Source organism: Amblyomma mixtum, chromosome 8 (genome assembly GCF_055824585.1).
Source record: "Amblyomma mixtum isolate Tamu chromosome 8, ASM5582458v1, whole genome shotgun sequence".
Classification (NCBI taxonomy): domain Eukaryota; kingdom Metazoa; phylum Arthropoda; class Arachnida; order Ixodida; family Ixodidae; genus Amblyomma; species Amblyomma mixtum.
This window is the reverse complement of record NC_143019.1, coordinates 130,133,355-130,156,034: the sequence shown is the minus strand read 5'-3', so window position 1 is coordinate 130,156,034 and position 22,680 is coordinate 130,133,355. Positions and strand designations below refer to the sequence as shown.

The 22,680-nt window shown below is 48.8% G+C and overlaps 2 protein-coding genes across 3 annotated transcripts in view; one reads left to right on the top strand and one right to left on the bottom strand.

Moving 5' to 3' along the window:
• Positions 1 to 5,588: 5,588 nt before the first annotated feature.
• On the bottom strand, positions 5,589 to 7,019 carry LOC149334429 (uncharacterized). Its single transcript, XM_089555135.1, has one exon. The coding sequence runs from the start codon at positions 6,589 to 6,591 to the stop codon at positions 5,983 to 5,985; it is 609 nt and encodes a 202-aa protein (XP_089411261.1). The 5' UTR covers positions 6,592 to 7,019; the 3' UTR covers positions 5,589 to 5,982.
• Positions 6,867 to 22,680, top strand: part of Snx6 (sorting nexin 6) — a 30,850-nt gene continuing 15,036 nt past the window's right edge. Inside the window, exons 1-5 of one of the 2 annotated variants that reach the window (XM_089555132.1) lie at positions 6,867 to 7,332; positions 10,983 to 11,084; positions 11,751 to 11,861; positions 13,545 to 13,666; positions 18,256 to 18,584. In XM_089555132.1, coding sequence (XP_089411258.1) covers positions 7,156 to 7,332; positions 10,983 to 11,084; positions 11,751 to 11,861; positions 13,545 to 13,666; positions 18,256 to 18,584 — 841 coding nt within the window. In that variant the 5' untranslated portion in view covers positions 6,867 to 7,155. The remainder of the gene's footprint in view (positions 7,333 to 10,982; positions 11,085 to 11,750; positions 11,862 to 13,544; positions 13,667 to 18,255; positions 18,585 to 22,680) is intronic. The other variant, XM_089555134.1, reaches the window with a different exon arrangement.

Here is a 22,680-nt window from a genome sequence, read left to right as displayed (position 1 = left end):
CCAGAACCAACACAGGAAAAAACACTACACTACAGGTCTTTGGCAGCGACCGCAGCACAAGCACCATAAAATAGAATATGAGTACAAACTAACCTGCACAGTTTCGATAGCAGTGTAAGTGGTGATGCTCAAAAAAACAGCAAAAAAAACAAAACAGCAAAAAAACAGCGGCAAAAAAACAGCGCTTACATGAGACAAAGAAGTGTGGGGACACGACGCGTTTGCCGACGTCTCTCTGCTTGAAGCGCTGTTTTTCGCCACGAGATCAGGCACTAACCAGCAACACTTTTTATCTTGTTAATCCACGTTCGTGCCCATTTTCTACGCGTCATAAAATGGATTTTCTGCCTTTCACTTGCGACGAGAGACAAAATTGTAAAAGAATGCACAGAGGGTATTGATCCGTCCATCGTTCGTCTGCCCGCTTGAAATGTCGCCTCCGGCCTCGGCCACTCCGAGGAGCTTCAAATCACAGTTGAAAAAAGCCCATTCGCAACCTTGCTCCGTGCCGAACAGAAAATGCCTCTACGATTACACTTTCTCATTACTGCTTTTGAACGTAACAAAACATAGGAGCCTCCACTAACACGGGCGTGGGGTATGCTCGGACGTTTCCTCGTTGTGGGTGACGGCCAGATCACGTTAGCCGTGAGTTTCCTCAACGCTATACGTAGACGCTCACACCAGGAGCTAACCACTTATAATTCCGCTGTAAAACTTGTGCAGGCTTTCGGCTTACCATATTTGTTTTCGCACAACCACGAGTTTTTACCACGTGATGGCCGCCTACAGCGTGCTTAGGAGCACGCTGGAGAACCTGGAATGGACCATCGTATGGTGGCCGTAAGATTGGGCGCACGGCGTCGTGGCAAATAAAGACGTGTGCGCAGAACTGAAGGTCAGGAGGGACGGGAACAAGTCGAGAATATTGTCGTTGACGTGGCGGAGCGACAATGCGTATAGCGCTGCGTTGACGGCAGGCATAGTTGGAAACGTCGACAGGTGTGCTTGGCGAGTGCTCGAAGAATTTGCCAGGGACGCGAGCAGTAGTACCAAACGTGAGCTCTGCTGCACAGGTGGAACAGTCATTGCGAAGTGTAGTGCGTAGGCCAAGCAGGACACAAGGGTAGGCGCTCAATCCAGTGTGAAGGGAAAACCAGCGCCATAAGCGAAGCCTTCAAATGCCGATATGAAAGCAAGCTTCGATGACACCTTAGAAAATCGGGTGGTAAAAGATCGTCTTGATGTAATGGACGGGTAGGTTGGCGAATCATGTGAAGTCGAATTGACGACCATGGTCAGAATTAATGCTGGAAGGGACACCATATCACCAGTTATCACCACGTGATGGTCGCCTACAATATGAAAAGCGTCGCGCATTGACGAAGCGTCAGTAAGCCGGTTTAAGCGGTCACGGGTGGCGCTGCGCTAGCCTGTCTGACGTCACGCCTGGAAAGGAGGAAAAGCCTCTTATCACCTACCAAAATGCTTTTATATGTAAAGGATTAATCACCGCAGTCGTGGCGTAGGGGCTAAGACGCCCTTCTCGGCTTCGGGAGGTGGGGCACGTGTTCGTAGTGATGCAAAACTATCGATAGTACTATCGATAGTTGATCACTATCGAACTATCGATGGTAAAAAAAGACTATCGACAGTTCTATCGATAGCTAGCTATCGATAGGAGTAGTATCGATAGTACTATCGATAGTAGTATATAGTACTATCGATGGTAGTATCGATAGTACTATCGATAGTAGTATCGATAGCCGTATCGATACTGCTTGTTATATACAGTACTATCGATACTATAAAATCAACCACGCGTACACACTGCATCCTAGACTTGGTTTCGCGAGTGTGTGGTATGGAGGTGATGGTATGAGTAACTGACAGGACTCGCCCCTTTTTCGCGGCCTACGCGTCACCGAGCTCTGCAGACTTTCCCTACGTAAAGTTGCTGGATAAAATGTTAGCGTGCGAATGCCCTTTGCGAAGCATGTGTACGAAAACCATTTCTGTAGCGGTTACGTCAGCAAGCTAGCACAAATTGTGCTGTTTGTTCTTTCATCGAATTCAGTTCCCGGTATTTTTCCAAACTGAACCAGTGAACGTTAAAGAACCACAGCTGGTCGAAATTTACCCGGAGAACTCTACTACGGCATCCCTCCTAGCTTGAGTCTCTTTGGGACATTAAGCCTCATGAGGCCGTGAAGCCAATCAGGTATCGCAAATGTTTTGGTTATATCACTGGCCAACGAATGCATAATATTGATACATGCATTCGAAGAGGCCGAAGTAATGCATGCACTAGAAGAGGAAGAAGTTAGTTGGCTCTCGCGCGCGCGCGAGAGCAACACAACAGAGCCAACTAACTTCTTCCTCTTCTAGTGCATGCATTACTTCGGTCTCTTCGAATGTATGTATCAATATCAATATTGTTACTATCAATAGTCTTACCATCGACAGTTTCACTATAGATAGTCTTGCTATCGATAGCGGTACTATCACTAGTAGTACTATCGATAGCAACAGTGTCGATAGTAGAATCGATAGTATTACTATCGATAATACTATCGATAGTCTATCGGTAGTAGCCCTATTGATAGTTTTTTTACACCATCGATAGTTTCAAAAAAACTATCGATACTACCGATAGTCAATTTTTCGATAGTTTTGCATCACTAGGTGTTCGACACCCAACGCCGGTCACTCGCTGGTTAAAAATAGAGTACAAGTGCCTTCCCTGACCAGAGCCCAGCTCTAACTTGTGGACTGTGCACTTGGGAAGCTCTGCTAACTCTGCTGCGTGGCAGCCCACACAGAAGGCCCGGTTGCAGAAGGCTGTGTGGCAGCCCACACAGAAGGCCCGGTTGCAGATGGCTGTGTGGCAGCCCACACAGAAGGCCCGGTTGCAAGCTTGAGCCTTTAGCGGTGCCGAAACGTCAATGTGTTTACGTTTTTATATGTTTTTTCTTTTCCTCTGTGACCTCGGGGAGTGCTGTTTTATTCAATATGATAAAACGATGTACTAGCATTGAAAATCACGGTCGCAGCTGTGAGGCGCTCAGTGTTCGGGCACTCTGGCCACAATTTCCACGGAGTGTGAACTACTTTTTAGCCGCGGATTGAGTAGGAGCGACTCGCCCCGCAAACTACGTATCATACCACCACGTGTACTTTTTGCTTCTCGAAATCTCAACGAGTCGCAGGACGAAAATGTGGCAAGAGGTAAAACAAAGGCCAGTCACGGCACTTAAGATTTGTCGCTACGAAATATGCTTGTGTTCGCTTTGGTTCTATGGCAAACTACTTTTTGCATGCGGACTTTGCCTGCGCGAACAGGCGCGTTAGCTTTGGCAGCGTTGCCTGCTTTGTATGAAACGGAGTATAGCCCCTTGTCATCCAGACACATATGTACCAGCTGAAACGGTGCATAACTTTTACTCATTGCATTGTCATCTGCTCTTACTCTACAGCAAACGCAAACAAAACGGAACCAGAAACACAACACAAGAGTCCGAACGACCGCACTGGTAGCTGTTACAAAAAAAAAATTTTCCCACCAAAATCAAGAAAAGTTGTATTTTTATCTTTCGTCAAGCAAAGTGTGCCTGTTTGTATAGCCTCATTTTCCTATGGACTGTTCGTTTCTATCTTGTTTATGTTTTGGAAGCACGTCCAGTACTCCACAGTATGCAAATATGCATGATGACTGTTCGCGGCATATGAAATTCGAATTTCATGTGTGGCTTGAAGAAAAAGGCATCATTTTAATGCACAGAAACCCCTATTGTGTCATTAGCCTGCGCCAGTGAAAGAACTGGAAAATACTGCACAGCATGCACGTGGCACATGCATGCTGTGCAGCCTAACCTGCCTGTGCAACCTAAGCCTAAGATGCTAAGCCTGACCTGCTAACCTGCATTTAAGCCTAACCTGCCTTAAACGTTCAAACTGGTAAGAAAAGAACTCCCCCTAGGCATTGAGATGTGCTGTTCCTAGGGGACCAAGGAACGTGTAGCGTATGCCGAGCCCTTCGGACATCACAGTTACCATGTCAGTAGTATCCACTACACCATCCTGAAATGGAATGGTCATCCTGCGATTTAGTGGAACATGAAAGGCCCTCTGGTCAAATGACACTGGCTGCACTGCTGGACGCTGCTGGAATTGCACTGCAGGTCGACTAACACTGTCATCAGTGTAATGGGCTCAGCGCCAACAATTATTTAACACCTTCATTGAAGAACTGGACATCCGGCGAGCATTTGCTGCGTTCGTGCAGCATCATGGAGTGGAGTCATGGAGTTAGCCTCAAAACATAATCAGGGCTGCTAAACTAAAAGTCTTGAGTAAAGGGTCCTTTTGAGGAAGTTCGAATTTTCAGTTTCTGCACGATGGAGAAACATAATCATGGCCAGAATATGGAACATGTTTTGAAAATCGAACTACAGCTATACCCTCTGTAGCGAAAATTTCGCGGCATTTGATGTTTATGGAAGTAAATGCTGATTGCACATAAACGCTGTGGATCTACTGCGTATTATCCTGGCTGTGACTGTACATGTTCATTATTACATGCTGGACCTGCACTACATTCACTAGCAATAATTTCCGCTTCAAATACACCAATACCCATGCATTGTTTACAGCTGACAACTCTGCCTTGTAATCCTTTTCTGGACCACAATGTTTCGTCATTGTCACCAGCCTGATTACGCCTTCTGCAGGGCAAAGACCTCTCCCATATCTCTCCAATTATAACCCTGCCCTTCGCCAGCTGTGGCCACCCTATCCCCGCAAACTTCTTAATCTCATCCGCCCACCTAACTTTCTGCCGGCCCCTGCTACGCTTGCCTTCGCATTACATGCCCTGCCCAAGCCCATTTCTTCCTCTTGATTTCAACTAATATGTCTGTCATTAACCCGTGTTTGTTCCCTGGCCCATTCTGCCCCCTCCCTGTCTCTACCAATAGCACTCCCCTCGTACTCCTAGAAACTATGCAAAAGCCTGCCATTGCCTGGTTACCTGCCTGCTTCTTCCATATCTTGGCATTTAAGTCGCCCATCAGTGCAGTGCATTTTGACGCGGCACCATTAAGGGACCAGTTCAGCGGAAAACTTGGCGCCGTCGTTGTGACCGAAAATTCCCCAAAGAAACCCAAGTGGTTGGTTGCTCAGGAAGAGCAACCTGGGTCCACCAATTCCCATCGGTCACAGCACAGCAATCACATGGCAGTGGCATATAGCTTAACCGTTGCACCACTGCGCTACGAGTGCCATCAGGATGGCCAGGGAACTGTTGATGTAAAGCCGAGAATAATCAGTTCCACATACATGGGCATTCACCCATTAATGCTACTGCGTCTTACCCTTAACGCGAAGCACAAGTGTACCCTGAAGTTTTTTAGTGTGCTCATTGCAAATTCCACAACTGCAAACCTAGTAACCTAGTGCAAACCATTGCCTAGTAAGCATAAAACGCCTGAAGGGCACAAATCTGCAACAGCTTATCAGCAGCCCTTTCGCACATCTTTGTATGGACACCACATTTTGGTACGGGCCTCAAGTTGAAACAAGCGCATGCGTGCATTTTAATTCTTTATTTTCAGAAACTTCCGATGGGTCACCTGGGCTAACAGCTGTCATGTCAGCTTGACAAGTCCCAACATCCAAACAATATCCAAACAATATAACTCGAGTAGCACCACTCTCTACAAAGTAAACCACGAGAATTGAGAGGCAACTGCAGAGCTCATGTTGGCCGCACTCTTTGAAAAGCACGAAACTCTAGAATGAGATGGTCTCAGGAGGAGACAGCGAGGCCACTGAGGTAACACTGCTGCAGCGACGAACCTGCAGCTACTGCACTGTACCACACAGCAGCGCACAACGTTCAAGAACCAGCAGACGCGCTTGCTTGGGGCGGCGGACTAGTCCCTCGGGCCGACAAGCAGCTGAGACGAGCACGCTTCTCGGCAGCTAAGTGACGGGCAGCGCAGCTCTCCTGAGTACCAGGTACCCGTTGACCTGGTCGGCGGTGAGCAGGCGTAGTCTCGCGTACTCGTGCCGATTGGCGTAGCGTAGCTTGGTCTTCGGGTCCGTGTACGGCGCCACCAGGCCGCTCAGGTCCGAGTACTTGCGCCAGGGACGCAGCGACGGAGCGGCTTCGAGTGCCGCGTACGCTCCCGGCTGCAGTCGCTCAGCCGTCACCACCTGTTTGAGGCTCTTCCACACGCGGGGCTTGTTCTTGGCCGCCTGCGACTGCGACTGCTGCTGCTGCGACGGCTGCTTGGAGCTCGCCGGGGGCTCCTTCGACGTCGAGGGCCGGTCGGAGGGATCTTCCTCTTTCTTCTCGGGCTCGGGTCTGGGACGCTTTTTGCCCATGGCTGGCGTTCGGACTGACGCAGCCGCGGACGCTGCAAAGGCACTCTCCGGGACAGCTGCGCTAAATGGCAAGGCAACTCCGAAGTTTCTGACGATGCTGCTGCGCTTCTTGAGTGCAGCGAACACTTCACCGAACGGTATTCGTAAGCCCGCAGAAATAACTGACCACAGAATGCGTAGTCCACGACAAGAGGCGAAACACATAAATGCACCGCACGTTTGGTTACGACACGCACTTGGCTTGGATTGCAGCGGACTACTTTCGGGCTGAAGCCGAGGTTTCTGCAGTTCCTGATTCTACCACGGCCGTCGTTTACGAAGCCGTACAGTACGAGCGCGCTTCTCTGTGCGTCGTTTGCTGACTCGCTCAACTGTTACGGGTAGGAGTTTGAACGTAACAAATCTTGCGACGCGAAAATAAAGAAATAGAAGAAACGTTAATGTTGTGCGTGAGCAGCGTTCGGAATGCCCGCGTCAGCCAAAGCGCTGGCACATTTCGGTGGCCCTCCGATGCTCGCGTCGTGATCAAATTCGGTTTTGAAAGAACGCCCTTTCCATGCTGGCTGATTTTCCGTCGCCCGGCCGGTTCAACCGCCGCTATCAGCGGTGCGGCCGTCGGACTGCACGTCCGAGCCATGTGACACCGGCGGGGGGTGTGAGTGGGCGTTTTCGAACGCAGCAGCGAGCGAGGCAGGCCGGCTGCGGCTCTGAGCGGTCGGTTCTTGTCGCACGACCTACGGCGGCTGCCTGCTTCGTCACCGCCCAGTGATGATGACTCTTCAGGACGGCACCGATGACACTGCAAACTCGGCGGACAGCTCGCTCAAGGTAAGCCCGGCGCGGCATTTCCACTTGTGCAGCCGCAGAGCCGGCGGAGAGTTGGGAGCGATGTTAGGCCTACCTAATTGGGACGTGACTGATCACTGGCGTTTGGAAATGTTCCGAGTGAGTTGGTCACCCTTTTTACCCGCTATATCGTCGTAAAAAATGCGGATTGTTTAACTCAGCACACTAAGGAGTCGTTCTTTTTCCCCGCTTAGCGAGCCGCGGCTGCTACGCAGCTCAAACACGGAGAGGTGACGCGACTTTCGGCTGTCGCATCGCCCGTGATTTGTGTCACAGCTGAGGCTTTCCGTGTCGCCGGCTACTTGCGTCGTTCGCGCGACCAGTGATGTTTGCGAATCGCCGGAATTCGAGCCAATGCCACGAATGTGTTTGTCGAAATCGCTGTCCGTTGCGCGGGCTGACACCGGTCGAAAACCGCCCCGTCCCGTTCTTGCGCAGTGTGCGCGGATTGTGCATTCTTTTTCGAGACCGTGTCATTGTACCACCGCTGTGTACAGGCAGCAGTCTCTGCGGGCAGTTTGTGCGGCTGCATTGAGCGTCACCTCTGCATTCACCGCTTCTCCGCGTTGCTTCCGCACATGTCGTTGCAGCCGCGTGTCAAACGCCTTCGATGAGTGATGAAATACAGATGCGCTGTCGCTGCGCGCGGCTGTTTACGCTGATGCAGCTTGTAATCCGGGCGCTTCCAAACCGCACCCTTGACATTTTTCTTTTTCTTCCGGACATCCGTAGTCTGGGTCGTTTTGGCCGGCGCATTGGGGCGTGTCGAGCTCCGAGCAGGTGCTGTTTGTTAAAGGTGACGGGTGAATGCGTCTGCGGTTACAATGTGTGCATTTACCGTCCTGAAGCCCAGCGAACGTATAACCTGTAATCTAAGCCAATACAGGAGGATAGTCCGAAGTGGATTGGGTGTTGCAATACGTGAAACGGTAGTACAGATCGGGGGGCGTGGACAAATTCAAAGGCTGAGAGCACCTACCAGTTTTGTCTTGGTCAATCCGTGGCAATTCTAAGCATGCCTTTTCACACTGAAGCGTGCACACTGCTTTATTTCGTCTGATCCGCCGCGGTAGTTCAGTGGTTTTGGCGTTCGGTTGTTGAAACTAAGATCGCGAGTTCCGTGTATCACTGGAGGCTAAAAGTAAAAATAACCCGTTTGCCTTGCGATGACGGCGCATGTTACGACGGAGCCCTGTACGGCTTCCCCCATGTCGCATGTAGGTTTGGAACCTTCAAGGCCACAGTTTAAAATTTTTAATTTCATCCGAATTCATGCTGTAAAGCAGTTGGAAATAGAAGTGGCTGTAGCCAGACAAACCCCAGAATAAAGTGTCAGATGGCAGAGATCCCTCATGGGCGGCCCTGTAGCCAGTGGTGTTGAGATTGTCATGACACGACGGTTAGTCCCCTGAAACAACCTCCGGCAATGTCTTGTCAGCACGCGCAATGGGATTAATTAACCAGACAGGCAAATCTGTCATGTTTAGCAATGGCATTAACCACAATCACATGACAGCAGTGGACTCCTTTGGCCAGAGGGTCCTTTTAAGAAGCATTAAGTTTTATTTGACGGGTTAATGTATTGCCTCTTGGTAGTGAAATAGCGAAATGGTGAAAGTGAAAGGTACTTGACTGTATAGCCCTGCAGAGGCTAAAAAATCCCCACGTAATGGAGGCTCCCATGTGCAATGGAAAGCCTGTACCGGCACTGCATAATGGTGTCTGTTAATTGTGCTGTGCACAGAGACAAGTACTGTAGTTTGTGTTGAATGTGTGTTAAGTGCATGTTCCAGGATTGTGTGCATACCTCACGTCACTTTTCAGATAATTGAAAATGCTTGCTGCAGGCGATCATTTAGACTGCATGTGTCAGCTATAACTGGTACTAAATGTTCGAACATCTTTAATTCTGCACGCGATTGTTTATTTTGGCAGAAAATAAGAGGTCAGTACAGTCGAAGGAATCGCACTTCAGCATTCCAGCTCTTTCCTTCATGCGCAAGCATGCAAGAGATTTACTTGCTATTAATTACTTGCTATTAATTTTTGCGACGTAGTATTCCAGGAGAGCTTGGTCACAGTGTGGTCCATATTCTATCCACGACCATGTGAGCTGCAGTCCGTCTGTGTCTCGGGGCCTTTGGACATTTGGGTGTTATTCATCCAACGGACCTCTTTCTTCTCTTTTTGGTTGACTGCATCAATCTTGTGCCATTTTTTGTCACTTCTTCACTTATACACTTCACATTGTTAAGTATTGGAAGGCCTTCAGGTTTTGTTTATCAAGTGTTTCCTTCTGAGGGGCTTCTAGCTGGAAATCTGGTGCTGGTCACAGCGGCTCGTTTTCAGCACTTTCTGGGCCAGAACAGGAGCTTGGGCTTGTTGGGTATTCATCTTCAAATAACAGTGCTAAAACACAGACGGGACACATAGACCGAGAACACACGAGCGCTGTGTGTTCAGCGCTTGTTGTGTGTTCTTGTTCTATGTGTCCCGTCTGCTTTTGCGTTGTTCCTTGAAGACTTTCTGGGGTTGTCGTGGTTGTTACTCGGGTTTTTACTGTTGAGCCCTGGGAACCGTTTAGGTTTTATGGGTGCTCTGTGGCATTCAATTGTCGAGCCCTGGGCAGAGAGATCAGATCCCAGCTGTGTTTCAGTTCGTAGGGGCTACACACAACACCTGTGTGCTGTGCAATCTCGGTGCTCGCGAAGCTTTCCAATGCGTCATCTGTCGCGGGCTCTGTGCAGCCTTTGGGACATGCAACCTCGCCTGTCAGATTTGAAAAGTTGACAATCTAAAGCCCGCTCTCATGGAAATGGGAAACTTCCAGATAGAACAATTGGTCAGCAATGTCTGATTGGGTTATCAGCTTCCTGAGGAGGAAAATGGAAGTGTCCATTTTGATAAACCTCACTTTTATCATTGCACTCGATGTACAGCCGGCCAAATCTTTAACTGGCTCGGGTGTTGCATTGTTAAATGCACCTTGTAAGAGGTTCTTTTCGGCTACACCGCTGGCATATTCATGCTGTAATTTGACGCGTGAGATGGCATTTCGTGGTTCCTTTTTGTTAATACAATGTTTGAGTGGAGTACTTGCGTGTTTAGGTCAAAGTTATCAGAAATATTCATCATCTGCCTCTACGAAGAGCCGAAACAAGCGGAATACGCAGCAGTGGTTCTGGTGGCGCATTTGCGCTTACTCTGGGTAAAACGACTTGTCTGCCATGAAAGGAGTGGTAGCTTAACCAGAGGAGGAGGCGATATGGACCAGAACCATTAATGCGTATTCACTTGTTTCGGCTCTTGGTAGTGGGAGACGATGAATATTTCTGATCAGGTTAATGTTATTGATCTAAACACAGAAGTGCTCCATTCAAACATTATATGAATAAAAAGGAACCACGAAACGCCATCTCACGTGTCAAATTACAGCATGAATATGCCAGCGGTGTAGCCGAGAAGAACCTTTTACAAGGAGCATTTAGCGATGCAACACCCGAGCCAGTTAGATTTGGTCGGGTGTACATGCGAAATACCATGTGCTGAAGTGACTCTTATATAACTGTATTCCTTAAAATATCATTACAAGTGGTCCATTGCAGTTATGTACTTAAGGACCTATCGGTGCAATGCTTATAGTGCGTTTTTCACTTTTTATTGCTTTTTTTTTGCGAAGGTGTGAAAGAAGTGCAATGAAAACAGTTTGGATTCTGAGGGATTTGTTGCCTCGTCCACTCTCGTTGCAGATGCGGTCAGACACGATTGACCTGGCTGACCAGTCCCTCCTGGTTGACATCTCGGATGCCCTCAGTGAACGGGACAAGGTCAAGTTCACAGTGCATACTAAGGTGCGTTATGGCTCCCCTCGGTGTCTAGTTGTCACTGTTGGTCACTGCTTTAACCAGCAGCGAGGCAGTTTTGCTGCTGGTTATTAAGAATGGGGTGGAGCACATATGGCAGGTTCTCTCATGTCATGAATGGCAGTTTACCAATATCCTTCAAGAGAAAAGTATAGAACGGCCTTATCTCACCGGTACTCACCTATGGGGGGCAGAAACGTGGAGGCTAACAAAGAGGGTTCAGCTTAAGTTAAGAACAACGCAGCGAGCTATGGAAAGAAATATGATGGGTGTAACATTGAGAGATCGGAAGAGGGCGGAGTGGGTGAGGGAACAGACGCAGGTTAATTACATCCTAGTCGAAATCAAGAGGAAGGAATGGGCTTGGGCAGGGCATGTAACGCAAAGGCACGATAACCGCTGGTCCTTAAGAGTAACTGAGTGGATTCCAAGAGGAGGCAAGCGTAGCAGGGGGCAGTAGCGATGGCGGTAGGAGGGGTAGCGATGGGGAGCACATACAGGTTATGGGGTCGCTGTAGTCGGTAACATTTGCTTTGTCAACGCAGTAGACTGCCTGTAGAGCTGGAATTGAGGCACTGTCGTGGTGTCTACATGACACGCACACACACTGCAGAGTGCACATTGGCTGACGGGGTCTTTGGCGATCATTTGCAGACGACGCTGTCGGACTTCCAGAAGCCAGAGTTCTCAGTGCTGAGGCAGCACGAGGAGTTCATCTGGCTGCACGATGCCCTGGAAGAGTGCGAGAGCTACGCGGGATTCATTGTGAGTGCCTGTGTGCAGAGCTTGTTCCACTGTGCTTTGCTTTTCAGTATCTTTGTTTTGTAGTGAATTACAATGAACGCGCCTGAACTATTGTGAACGCGCCTCAGGTTGCCTCGGTGGCAGACGAAGTTGACGACGAAGTGTGCCAGCGCACGGCTCCAGCTCTCTGGCTGTCTAGACTGACTGATTTTGCTGCCATCCGCTCGGCTGTTTGGTGAACTGTATCGCCGAGTTCACTAGTACGCGAACCCCCTTTCAGTTTGTTTTTCACGCTACAGAATATTATTCTAGAATGTAAAACAGTGAATGTTCTCGGTGTTTCCTTTTAGAGCAAAAGCTCCTCTTGTCACGTACAAAACCTTGAAGGTCATGTTACTGTCCAGGCATGACCTTGAAGCGGCCTCACTTAATAAGAAGCAGAAGGAAATTATGGTGTATGTGGAAATCGAACCCGTGCCTCCGGCATGCGAGACGGGGGCGCTTCCACTCCGCCACGACTGTTCGACTCTTGGAAGTGAATAAAGGCGCATCTAGTGTATGCACAGATGTCTAAGGAACGTATCTTTGAGATGTGTACTGAGGAGTGCATGAATAATTTATTTATGAGCACGTAAATTACAGATATCCCAATTAAGCGACTAGTGAAGTACGTTTCCGGTGAATTTCCTTCGTGCGTGGCGTGCAGTCGTAGCACCATCATGCGGCACCCACTGAAAACCCAACACGCAATGTACGGAGATGGTTCAGCAGATGGCACGACCGACCTTTCACTTTAAAGGGGCCCAGAAACACAATCTTAGTTGACTGTTTTGCCTGTTGATCGCATACGGTGAGTTATAATGGTGCTATTAGCTTCGTTAATACCGCATATATTCCGTTTTTTAATATTTTAATGTCCTCCCAAAAACAAATTCATGGCTCTGATGGTCGCCACACAGTGGCGGGTTTTTAGCAGTGGATATGACATCACCTGGTGCGAGCTTGATGATCGGACAAACAGTAAATATACTGCAAATTGTGTGAATAAATGAGACACATATTGTCACCTGTCGGTGTTTTATATTAGATCAACAAAAAGCCCTGCAAAGCAAGTAAACCACCAGGGGCTCTGGCATGGAAACGACGCTGCCAGTCTCAGCAAGAACGAGTTACAGAGAGCAGGCAACCATGGAGTGCAAACTTCCGCGACGGGCTCTGGCAGGCTCTTTTGACTGGTTGCGCCAGGTGCCGTCATTGGGAGAGCGAAATAGGATTGGGAAGCCCCGCCAAAATCGAGTTGAGGGCAGCGTTTTGTTTCTTTGTATTTTTAAATTTCTTCATTGTTTAACTCCCGTTCCTGTGCATTGATTCCTGTTATTCTTTCTAAGTCAGCATCTGTGTGACATAAAGAACCCACCTGAAGTATAGCCGGTATCCCCCCGAGCAGTGTTTCGCAGCCCCTTTAACCAGGTTCAGCCAAGTTTAACCTCAGAGCCGAATTTTTTCCTTGTCTTCAGTGCTTGTTCACCCCTTTTGGTCTGGAAATGAATGTGAATAACATGAAATGGAGGGAACGAATGATTTTTTTTTTTGCTCTTTATTGCGTGAGCATTTTCTTGTTTGCAGTGGGCACGTGGAAGTGTGTGCAAGTATGGGCAGAAAACCCAGTGGAAGCCCTGACCCCCCCTCCTCTCGTGTGTGCAGATTCCCCCTGCGCCCCCCCGTCCGGACTTTGATGCGTCGCGGGAGAAGCTGCAGAAGCTGGGCGAGGGCGAGGGCTCCATGACCAAGGAGGAGTTCACCAAGATGAAGCAGGAGCTGGAGGCGTGAGTGGGGGCCGTCCACCAATTTGCCGGGGAATCCCGTCGGGAAGCAGGCTGGGAACGAATATGTGCGCTGATATCTGGGACAAGTATCTGTCAAGAAAACTTGCTGGTGCTGTGGATGTCCACCCACTGTGAATCCTCACCAGCATTGTGTCAGTAGTTTGCGGTGCAACTAGCAAGCATACCGTATTTTCCCGTGTATAAGACGCGGCTTTTTTTCAAAAATCTTGCTGGTGCATCCTATACAAGGGTGCGTCTTATACGCGAATTTTTCATCTTTTTTTTTTGCGAGTTCATCGATTACTCCGGTTCATGCTCAAGCTTTTTTCACCTAAAAAGTATCACTACCAATAACGCGGTTGTAACACGGTTAATACTTCAATACCGGGACCGCCGTGCCCGACATTCTAGGTGATCTTTATCATGAAATGGTGGGGATGATGACTTCCGGGATCACAAACGCGCGGCTGTTTCGGAGGCCCCAAGCAAAAGTAATGAGAAGCGCCGAAAGATGGTGACAATCGCGCTTCTCGCCATTGTCAAGACAAGCCGGCGTTCTTTTTTAGTCACCCTTTGCAACTTTTTTTGCTCCGTGTACGTAGTGCATGTTTCAGCCGAGTTGCTTCCAGAAATGGGTGAACCTTTTGATAGCGCATCTGAAGATGAAGACTTCAAAGGTTTCAAGTAGAAATAAAATGTTGTTATGGACATATGGGGAGCTGTATCGTCTTTTCTTTCTTTTTTGCTAAAATGTGGACAGGTGTAGCGTGAGTGTTGCCTTTTTCGATCACTTAGCGTTGCTTAAGAATTGCTCACAGGTACGGTGCATTTCGCGATAGTCGCGCAAGCGTGTTTAATTAAGCCTCACTAGCCTAACTGGGTAAACTGGGGTGCGTCTTATACACGGGAGCGTCTTATATACGAACTTTTTCAGTGACAGCTTGCATATATGGCAGGTGCGTCTTATACACCGGAAAATACGGTAATTAGTAAATTCTTTTGGATGCTTCCTGTTTCGCATAGCAACGCTGGCCTCTATTCACATGTGCTGCAGCTTTTAAGGCGGAAGCCTTTAATGCCTCATCGTTGTAAGCAGGAGCTGTCGACAGAAATGTCACGCTTTTCAATTGGTCAAAATGGTCGAGACGTCACAGTGCGCGAATTTCAAACGGGGCCATTTGTACTTTGGCTAGTAACCATGCAACCAATTAAAGGGATCCTATAGTGATGCTCCAAGTAAGTGGGTCTGAGTTTCGTTGATTCCGTAATTAGCCAATTACCCTAATTAACCTTTCTAGTCAGACCAAGTAAATAAATCCGAGTAGGAAATTCGTCGAGTTGGGGAATCGAACCAGGGCCTCCGGAGTGCGAGACGAGCATGCTAACGACCCCGCCACACCAGCTCGATGGTTTGGAATGAACAAAGGCGCGTCTAGTGAGTGCAGTGTCTTCGTTCACTCCCGTCTTCCTCCCTTCCCTTACAGCCAGGTTCAGGTGTCCACCGAGATTTGCAAAACAGATACATTTCCTTTCCCCAAAAACCAATTTACCGACGAGCAAGCGTAGAGACGAACTGGCAACAGCGTTCTGTGGACTGCTTGGCAGCGTTGCAAAACGCTGTTGCGTCCCACTCTTAGAGGCGAAGCCTAACATCTTAACAACGCATCAGTGACACAAGCAGCAACACCGCGCGTAAGGCTTTTGCCTCACCGCACTTTAGGCCAACGCAGTGCCCCCCAGAATTTTTAACTAGCCTGCAGGGAGATGAAACCAAAATCAATCTCTACTGACTAGTTTCAGAGGTGGTGTCATATTTCCTCTGCATGCACATTTTTCGTGTGCTGCGAGTCATTCCTGAGACGTGTGTGCAGTTTTTTAAACCACGCTTGCTGGAGCAGCAGAAATGCTCCGCAAATCCACACCGTGGCCACTGTTGCTGGTACTAGCAGGCAAAATTGTTCTGGTGCAGTTTCACATGTCCTGTGCTGTCAGGGCCCAGCTCAACCTGTCTGGTTTCCGGTGCTGGTCCACCTTCTTGTTCGGACTGGTCCTCTGCTCGCTGGTTCGTTGCCTCATTTATGATGCGTGGTGGCTCTGCTCTTGCTTCCTCCGCTTTGTTGGTTGGGGCTTCTCTCAACGGCTTGAATGCACTCACTGCCTTTGTTCCACCAGTGCACATTGTAATCTGCAGATTCCCTCCTCACGGATCGGGCTCTTTAAGCGGGGAAGAGGGTCTGAGAGATAAATTTTTATTAATGAAGTCACAACTTTACAAATATGTAATTTAATTTTATGTACAGCAAGTCCTTGTGCACTTATGCAATGTGTTGGGTAACTTTTGCCAAGAGATTGAAAGAAATTCTACTGCAGGGAACTTGCTATATTGCATGCCATTGGTTTCCCTTGACATCAGGCTATGCAATAACGATAAAATTATCATCCTGCCTTTTATAGAAGGCGAGTTATAAGATTTTGAAATCATCACTTTTTTCTTGTTAAGTGGAAACTTCAAAACCCTGTAACTCAGCTTCTATGATAGGCAGGGTAATAATTTTGCCCTTATTGCGTACTTTGATGTTAAGACAAGCCAGTGGCATGCGTCCCAGCGAGTTTCCTGCAGCAAAATTTATTGAAGGCTCCTGGCAAAAAGTTACATAACATATTATATAAGTGTGCAATGACTTGTTTTACATAAAATTAAATTACATATTTGGAATCAGCATGCAAAAAGACATGTTTCTTGATGATTCTATTATTGTGACTTAATTAACAAATTTTTTTTCTAAGACCAGCTTCCCCCTTAAGCGGGATCCAGACGGATGAACTAAACGAATTGGGTAGCGGGCGGCAATACCACTTAACTAGGCGTCGCTGGCCGCTGCATTGTCTGTGGATGGCTCAGGCTTAGCAGGCGCAGAAACTGTGATTCTCGGTTTCTGGTGGTGCTGTGCCGAGTTTCTAGAAGTAGAGCTCTTGAGCGTGGGAACATTGGTATTATTCATTTTTTTTTGCTAGTGTGGTGGGGGTGCTTGTGTGTCAACAGATAGGTGTGGTTAGCAAGGTGCCATCACCTGCCGATTTCCATTGCACTGGTGCGGATGTGGGGTGCGTGGCGTGCAGTCGTAGCACCATCATGCAGCACCCACTGAAAATCCAACACTCATTCTACGGAGATGGTCCAGCAGATGGTACGACTGACCTTTCTTGCTCCTTGGACAGCAGGAGGGCAGTGGTTTCGAGAATTTTCTGGTCCATCTGCTCCGTTGTCTGCCTTCACGGTCTGCCGTATTCGTGCAAGCTTCTGTCGACTATTGGCTGATTGCTAGTCATGTGACCTTTTCAAGCAGTCTGCTTCGTCGTGTGTATTCTGCTTTGTGTTGTCGTTAATATGCCAGTTCCTGGATTTCATTCCAAACTAGTTTGTCCAGCCCTTCCTTGCTATCTGGATGTGTCCAGTACATATCTTTTGTGAGGTTCTCTTTTAAGGTTGGCATTTTTATGTTATCCAGCTCATCCAAAGTGAATGTGCAAGTTGTCATTGCTTCGCATCACACCATTCTCTGAAATTTTCCTGCTTTGTATGCTGTCAATCTGCTTTCAGCGCAGTTTCATAGTTGGCCTTTGTGCTTTGGGCCGTAGCATTCTAGTTCAGTGTCGATACTACCTCATAACTGCATTGTGCGAAGTCGTGGCCTGCCCAGGGCTTTGGGCTCTCCCTGTAGTTTGGTGAGATTAGGCTAGCTTCCTTCTGCAAAGTAGAAAAGAAAGTGCTTTCTTTTTCTTGCATGCAGTTACGGGTTGTGGATGAAAATGTCTAGCACCTACTACTCGGTGTGCAGAGGTTTGCTTGCTGGTCATTTGTTTTGCCAGGGCTGGGTCGAATCTTTTGCTGAGAACTATGGTTTTGTGGGTGGTTTGTGGTATAAATGCATAATTGCTACCTACCGAGTCTTCCGTAAGGCACTTTTCAAGACCTTTGCCTCATTCTAATCAAGTGGCCAAATCATGGCACATGGAAGCAATCAGAGGAAACATCGGAGGCAAATGAAAATGGTGTTATCTGAACAGATTATGTAGAAACTTGCCACAAGAATTGGCTTCTGCTTTCTGCACATGGGACAAATGATTGACATTGGCAGGAGGGGGGACAGCCTCGCTAGTAGATGAGGGGCAACTTTGGATTCGTGACAACTGCGCCGACGCAGATTGCTTTTACGAGCAATTCCACAATTGCTTTTACGGGCAATTCCCTTCATTGCTGCAGAGATTTTGTCACTTGGATGATGAAAGGTTTATGTGAAGGGGTTTGGTCCCTGGCCAAGCCTAGTATTTACTGTGCCTTGTCCCCCTTACTCTTGCCAAATCGGCCACGGCATCTTAGCACCTCTGCTATGCCACCGTCTCATTGGCCTGCGGTGTTCCTTGGCACACTGTCACCCGTGTGTGTGTGTGTGGGAGGTGTTTTTTTCTGCACCGCTTATCTGTGTGCACAAGCACGGGCTTTTTGGTGGAAGTGGTAGCCTTGGGAGGAGGAGGCACCCCCCCCCCCTCGATCGGTGGTGACACCTGGTGGTGGTTGGTGGTTACAGGGAGTACCTGGCGACCTTCAAGAAGACGGTGGCCATGCACGAGCTGTTCCTGCAGCGGCTGGCCCTGCATCCGGTGTTCCGCACGGACTCCAACTTCCACGTCTTCCTCGAGTACGAGAAGGAGCTGAGCGTGCGGGGCAAGAACAAGAAGGAGAAGCTGGCGGGCCTCCTCAGCCACCTGGGCAAGTCGGCCGACGACCTGCGCCTCTCCTCCACCCAGAAGGACGTGGACGAGTTCTTCGAGCACGAGCGCAACTTCCTCACCGAGTACCACACGCACGTGCGCGACGCCACCGCCAAGGCCGACCGCATGACCCGCTCCCACAAGAGTGAGTCCTCTTCCCTGCATGCTGGCTTGCTGCCGCTGCAGCCCCTCTTTCTGGCCAGCAACGAAAAGTTGCAACTAAAGTTCTGTTGTGCTCGGATTCGTAACAAGCGTTCTCACGTGCGGGTGAAGTTTGCAGACGAAGGATTGTGCAGGTTTAAAAAGAGAAGTCAGCTAAATATTTCTTGCCAAAGCAGCAACTCAAAAAAAAAAAAGAGTCAAAATGTGTCCATATTACTGTATTCACTCGAATCTAGGCCAGTACTTTTTAAAAAAAAAAAGTTTACAAAAGTCGGGGGAAGGCTTAGATTCGAGGATGCGGTTTACCCATAATGATGATGATGATGACCGCTATACAGGTAACGCCATCTCGCGGCTGCAACTTGTAGCTGCTTGCAGGCTCCATTTTGCTTGTTCAAACATTGTGAACAAAGGTATCGGCGTCCCGTGCTTGCTTGTGTTCGGCGCCGTGTGACCTCGAGGAACGCCCGTGTTCGCGGTGCAATCAAGCCCACCAAGTGATGCCATTACACCGTGGCTTTTAAGTGGAAGGTAGTTTTAGCTGCGGAAAGCACTTCAAACCTACAAGCCCAGCGTGACTAGCATGGACGAGAAAAACATACACCGGTGGCGGAAGCAGCGGAAGGAACTTTTCAACTGCGCTGCAAAGCAAATGGACTTTACTGGACCGAAGAGCGGGCGGCACCACGAGGTGGAGAAGGATGTCGCCAACTTTATTAGAAAGCCAAGGGAAGGTGCGGTGCCCGTGACGACGGAGATAATACAGGTGGAGGCGAGGGAGATCGCAAATGTTAGGGGCGTCCCACGGACCCAGTTTAAGGCCAGCAGGGGCTGGGTCACTCGCTTTGTGAAGCGTTTCGGCTTCATCCTGCGACTGCGGACTTCCATGTGCCAAAACCTACCGCCTGACTTTGAGGAGAAGCAGGTGGCATATCAGCACTTTGTGATCAAGAAGTGGCTGGAGAAACAGTACAGTCTGGGCCAAATCGGTAATGCCGATCAGAACCCAGTGTACTTCAACATGCCTGTGGCGTACACAGTCAATGAGGAGGGTGCAAAGGAGGTGAAAGCAGAACTGCTGGGTACGAGAAGCAGCGTCTTACCGTGATGTTATGTTGCATGGCCGATGGGTGAAAACTGCCGCCGTACCTCATTTTTAAGCAGAAGACGCTTACATCCGGAGAGGTCTTTCCAGAAACATCGTTGTGCACGCACACGAGAATGGGTGGATGAGTGGTGCCCTTGTCAGAGATTGAGTGAAGACCATTTGGCAGCGTCGTGCCGGGGCCCTGTTGTTCAAAGAGTCTCTCCTAGTTCTTGACTCCTACCACGGCCACTTGACGGATGCCGTAAAGTCAGTGCTTTTGGAAGGCGTTACGCACATTGCAGTGATACCCACAGGAATGACGAGCCAGCTACAACTGCTCGACGTTGCAATCAACAAGCCCTTTAAGGATAGGCTTTGGAAGCACTACAACGAGTGGCTGACGCTCCAAGACCATCTGCTCACACCGACCAGGTGCATTAAGTGTGCTTCGCTAAGCCAAGTGGTGAGCTGGGTTGCTGCGGCATGGGAGGAAATTCCAGCCGAACTGATTGTGCAGGCCTTCTGAAAGTGCAGCATCTCGATTGCACTGGACGGAAGTGAAGACAGTGTGCTGTGTGAGGAATCCAGCGACAAAGAGGACAGCGATGACAACAATGTTGACGAAGACGATGAGTGCACATTCGACACGCTACGACGAGCGTCGCAAGCATAATAAAATGGATGTTCTAGTCCTAGTCAATGCCTTTTTTCATTCGGCTTGCATCCGAGTCAACTTTTTTAAGTTTCTGACCTTGTGGATTTCGAGGGCCAGCTTAGGTTCGAGTAAATACGGTGTGTGTACCTTCGTATTTCAAAGCCAGCTACCATAATGCAGCCTGTTTAGTCTCGTTTGGAAGTGCTGTCATTCCTGCCAAAGCGGAACTCTCTGTGCCGCTCACAAACGCGAGAAAAACGTCAAAAATAACAAGCGGAGGCACACCCTCATGAGTGGCTTCCTTCCACCGCAATATTGGTGCTCTTTATATTGTCCAGCTTCAGATTTCTCACCATTTCGGTTGTGCATGGGTGCTGCCATTTTGAAAAATTAATGAGCATCAACAGCTGAACAGGCATAGCGCAGGGTCCACAGAGTCAGTAAATGTGCAAAAACAGGTAGTAACAAAAAGAAAACGAAGAGCTGAGTCTTCAGTGCTAATGCCAGTGAGTGATGCATGGCATGAGATCGTGAAAAGACGCATAGGTACGCATTCGAGTGACTTCAGTGATTGGCAGTGTCGAACTCATGCAGATCATTGCAGATTTGAACGCCGGAGCTTACTGTGAGTGATTCGGGAGAAAAAAGCACTGAGAGGCATCATTCAGCAAGCGAGAGGTGCAGTGGTAGGCAGACCCTTCCTATCACTCGCGACAACGCGGGTTGGATCACTAGGGCTGACAGTGGTGTATTTCATTGATAACATCAGCTGTTTTCAATGCTATCAGCGATGTGGGGAACCTTCAAAGAACGGGGCAGCGAACTTTGTGTGGAGATGCTATCGGTGATTAGGAATGCAATGTCATGGCTATTTTTCACCTTCAGTACAGGTGCTCTGCAGACCAGCATTGAAGCTGAGTGGCAATGCAATGCCGCCCGTTTGAGATGTGCATGCGGGCAGCCTTAGCTCTCACTGCACTGAACGCATGTTATGCACAGGCTACTTATCTAAGGCTTCTAAGCTGTTGATTGGTGCAGCAGGGCGTTTTTATGAACAGGAGTGCTTTAGTGTAACATAACGCTGTGTTCGGTGCTTTTGGCAGAGTTGTGCAATTGTAAATGCAGTAGACTCGAAGACAAACTTCAAGGAACCATGGAAATGTGTTCATCTTATCAGAATCCCGCCTCCCCCAATAAGGATATACAGTCGACGACCGATTTTTCACTCCCTTGGGACTGCGAAAACGACCGCAGAAATCGGGCAGTCCTGAAAATAAAATTTCACTAAAAAAATTACGAACTTATTGCCAATATGCTGGAGGAAGGAGTCATTTGTATTGCACGCATTCTGAGGCTCCTCATGACTACATTTCACCGCACGTCATGTGCACCGACTGACGGGCGGCTACCACTTTCACGAGCACGGCCTGGCTGTGCTGCCCTCGGCATGTTGTCGATGAACGCACGAGGTGGGACAAAGTCTAAACGGGAAAATGAACATGCCGCTGTGGGAACTGAGCTGCGCCCGCAGGACGATGGGCCCGAAATGAGTGCGTGAAGATGGCGAAACAATACGAACAGCGAAACTCCCGAAGCAAGCGCTCTTTCAGCGTTGGCCTTCGTTATTAGGCCTAGCAACTAGGGCCAAAATTGGCATCGTATCCGGCGATGTGAACACTGCAATGGCTTGCGTATTAGAAGCATCTTGCCTGTCCTTGAAACACCAGTTGTTTGCGGTTTTACGATGGAAAAATAAGAGTTGCAGTGCATTTTGCCACGGGTACGCTGACCTCGCTTTGAAGTGCACCATTTCTTTCCGCGCTTGCCATACACCTCTCACGCGCTTCGCAACTACCTCTTCCCGTATTCGGGACGAAAGGCTCGGCACAGATGAGTTCAGCTAACTCCGACTACTGTTCAAGTTCATGCAGCGAAAGACGCTCAAGAACGGTACAAATTCGAAACCACGCAGGCGCAATGTGCCGACTCGCGCAGAATTTCAGCACTGCAATTAAGGGGCTTCCTTTAAGCTTGAATTTCATTTCGTTTGCAGTTTGAATTAATGAGGTTCCACTGTACACATTGTATGGCAGCTTGGGTATTGGCGGCGAGTGCGAACGAGGTTCGAAAAATCAAATGGTCAGTTGCGGTGCGTCCGAAATTTCAGGCGCTCTTACACATTGGCTCTATGGGCCATGTCGCGGTGCCGCGAAAAAGTCACAGCAGTCAAGCATATCCCAAAAATCGGGCAAGAGTTTTCGGCAGCCGTCGACTGTATGGGCATGCTGGGTGTGTCCAAATATATGTTACATGAAAGCATTGAATAAAATGGCCTTT